General features: G+C 39.8%; 1 protein-coding gene across 1 annotated transcript in view; it reads right to left on the bottom strand.

Moving 5' to 3' along the window:
* ENH_00005700 (ATP-dependent RNA helicase, putative) overlaps positions 1-2,500 on the bottom strand; it is a gene marked incomplete at both ends in the record, with an annotated part of 5,789 nt that continues 3,289 nt past the window's right edge. Inside the window, 5 exons of the mRNA XM_013578493.1 lie at positions 1-146; positions 626-802; positions 1,028-1,183; positions 1,547-1,618; positions 2,206-2,268. Of these exons, the coding sequence (XP_013433947.1) occupies positions 1-146; positions 626-802; positions 1,028-1,183; positions 1,547-1,618; positions 2,206-2,268 (614 nt within the window). The remainder of the gene's footprint in view (positions 147-625; positions 803-1,027; positions 1,184-1,546; positions 1,619-2,205; positions 2,269-2,500) is intronic.

Below are 2,500 nucleotides of genomic sequence, written 5' to 3' on the forward strand. Positions count from 1 at the left end.
CCCCCCCCCGGGGGTGGAGGGGCCCCCGGGGGGGAGGGGGCCCCCGAGGGGGCCCCTGGGTCTTCGGCGGTGGACTCTTTGAAGGCGCTGATGTCTTTGATTAGTTCTGCGATTTTTTCCTCCCATGTTGGCAACCATTTGACTTCCTGGAAGAAGAAAAGAAGAAAAAGAAATAAAAAGAAATAATTAAAGTGAAATTAAATGGAATTGAAAGAAAATCTGATGAGTTGAAACGAAATTAGAAGAAATAAAAAATAAAAGTGATAAATGAGTCTAAAAGAAACCAAAATCGGATTCAAAAGAGACAAAAAAGGTCAAAAAGAGGAAAAAAGGAGAATTAAAAGAACGAAAAGAAGAGACAAAAAGAAAAACAAAGAAAGACAAAAAGGAAACAAAAAAGAAAAAACAAAAAAGCCACACATAAGAATCAAAAAGGAAGAATTAAAAAAGCCAAAAAACGCCAAAAAGAAGAATTAAAAAGCCAAAAAAAGCCCAAAAAGCGAATTAAAAAACCAAAAAAGAATCAAAAAAAGAAAATAAATAAAAAGAGAAAAGATAAAAATAAGAATCAAAAAAAGAAAAAAATAAATTGGAAAAAGAAAAAGAAATGAAGAAAAGCTCGGACCTGCTGAATGGAGGCTTGTTGCTGGAGTTTGTTTTGGTCACTTTGAACTTCAATTTTAAAAAAAGGAGATTTCAAAACGAGAGGCAAAAGAGATAAAAGTTTTTCCGGAAAAGTTGCAGAAAATAAAAGGGTTTGCCGACTCGCGGGCATGTCCCGACTCGTGGCCAACTCCGTCATCTGCACAAACCCTAAACCCTAAACCCTAAACCCTAAACCCTAAACCCTAAACCCTAAATCCTAAATCCTAAACCCTAAACCCTAAACCCTTCAGCCACAAAACACCCGGCCGCGATGCCCCGAACCCTCAACCCCAAACCCCAAACCCTCAACCCCAAACCCCAAGCCCCAAACCCCAACCCCAACCCCAAACCCTAAACCCTAAAAAAGGGTTTGGAGACCCACGACTTGCTGCAGTCCCAAGTCCAGCATTGCGTCCGCCTCGTCCAAAACCAAAAGTTGAACAAATTCTAAAGAGACTTTTCCTCGCAAACACAACTCGTCCACTCGCCCGGGTGTACAGACAGCTGCGTCGATCTGCCGCCGGTTTATCTCGTGCACCTGCAGACAAACCCTAAACCCTAAACCCTAAACCCTAAACCCTAAACCCTAAACCCTAATTTATCGTTAAGACTGGAACTCTAAAGCATTATTGTCAAATAGAATTGAATTCCAAACAAAAGAAGTGAATAAAAATAAAATAAATTAAATTAAATTAGCAAACCCGCAATAGCCACAAATGACTGCAAACCCCAAAAATGCCAAAACTCGCTTATTATGGGTCCAAAAAAGCTGCAAAGACTCGCAAACTGCGGATTGCGTCATTTCCAATTAAATGGCATTAAAAGCGCTTCATTTCGAGCCCCAATTGTCTCAAATTTCCACTCAAAAGGACTTCTTTTTCGCCTCTTTTCGCCAAATTACCTGCTCCGTCGCGGAGACGCCCCCGATCCACAGGCTGTGCGAAAGGTCGCTGCCCGCCACCAGCCTCGCGAGCTGCAGAAGCAAACCGAAACACCAAAAGGCCTTTTCACGAGAAATAAACGCTTTTTCGTGGCTTTTTCGCGCAAAAACAAACAAAAACAAACAAAAACAAACAAAATCAAACTAAGGAGATTTCGAGAAGTCAAAAAATGCAAAAAGAGGAAAAAAAGACCCAAAAAAGACCCAAAAACACCGAAATGCGGCCCAAAACACCCTCTAAGTGCCCCATCGGGTTTAGAAAAAAAACCCAAAAGGGTTTTTAAAAACCCCAAAGGGTTTTTAAAAACCCTAAAGGGTTTGAGGGGCCCCGAAGGACTTTTAAAAACCCCAAAGGGTTTTGAGGGGCCCCGAAGGGTTTAAAAACACTTAAAAGGGTTTCAAAAGGAGCCTAGGGTTCCCCAAGAAGCCCAAAAATGCCCCGAAAAGACCCCGAAAAGGCGAAAAAGGCAAAACCGCGAAAAAGGGTTTAAAAGGGCCAAAAAAAACAGCGGAAAGTTTCTAAAAGAAGCCTTTGTGAGTTTCTGAAGAGTTTTGGGACTTGGAGATTCATTTATTTGAAAAAATTGGAAAAAATGATGCAAAAAAAACTCTTTTCCGACCTGCTCGTCAATTTGCATCGCCAACTCCCGAGTGGGGCACAGCACCACAGACACCGGAGAGGCCTGCGCATACACCCGAATTTCGAATTCATTTTTATTTATTTTATTTATTTTAATTTATTTAATTTAATTTACTTATTTATTTATTTATTTATTTATTTAATTCATTTATTTATTTTATTTATTTATTTATTTTATTTATTTCTCTTTTAAAATGTAAAAAAGCTCTTCGAAGTGCATTGTCTTTTGCGATTTGCCGGCAGCCTCCAGCCAAAGCGAAACTAAAAACAAATTA

Source organism: Eimeria necatrix, genomic scaffold (assembly GCF_000499385.1).
Source record: "Eimeria necatrix Houghton genomic scaffold, Enh_scaff1169, whole genome shotgun sequence".
NCBI classification, from domain to species: Eukaryota; Apicomplexa; class Conoidasida; order Eucoccidiorida; family Eimeriidae; genus Eimeria; species Eimeria necatrix.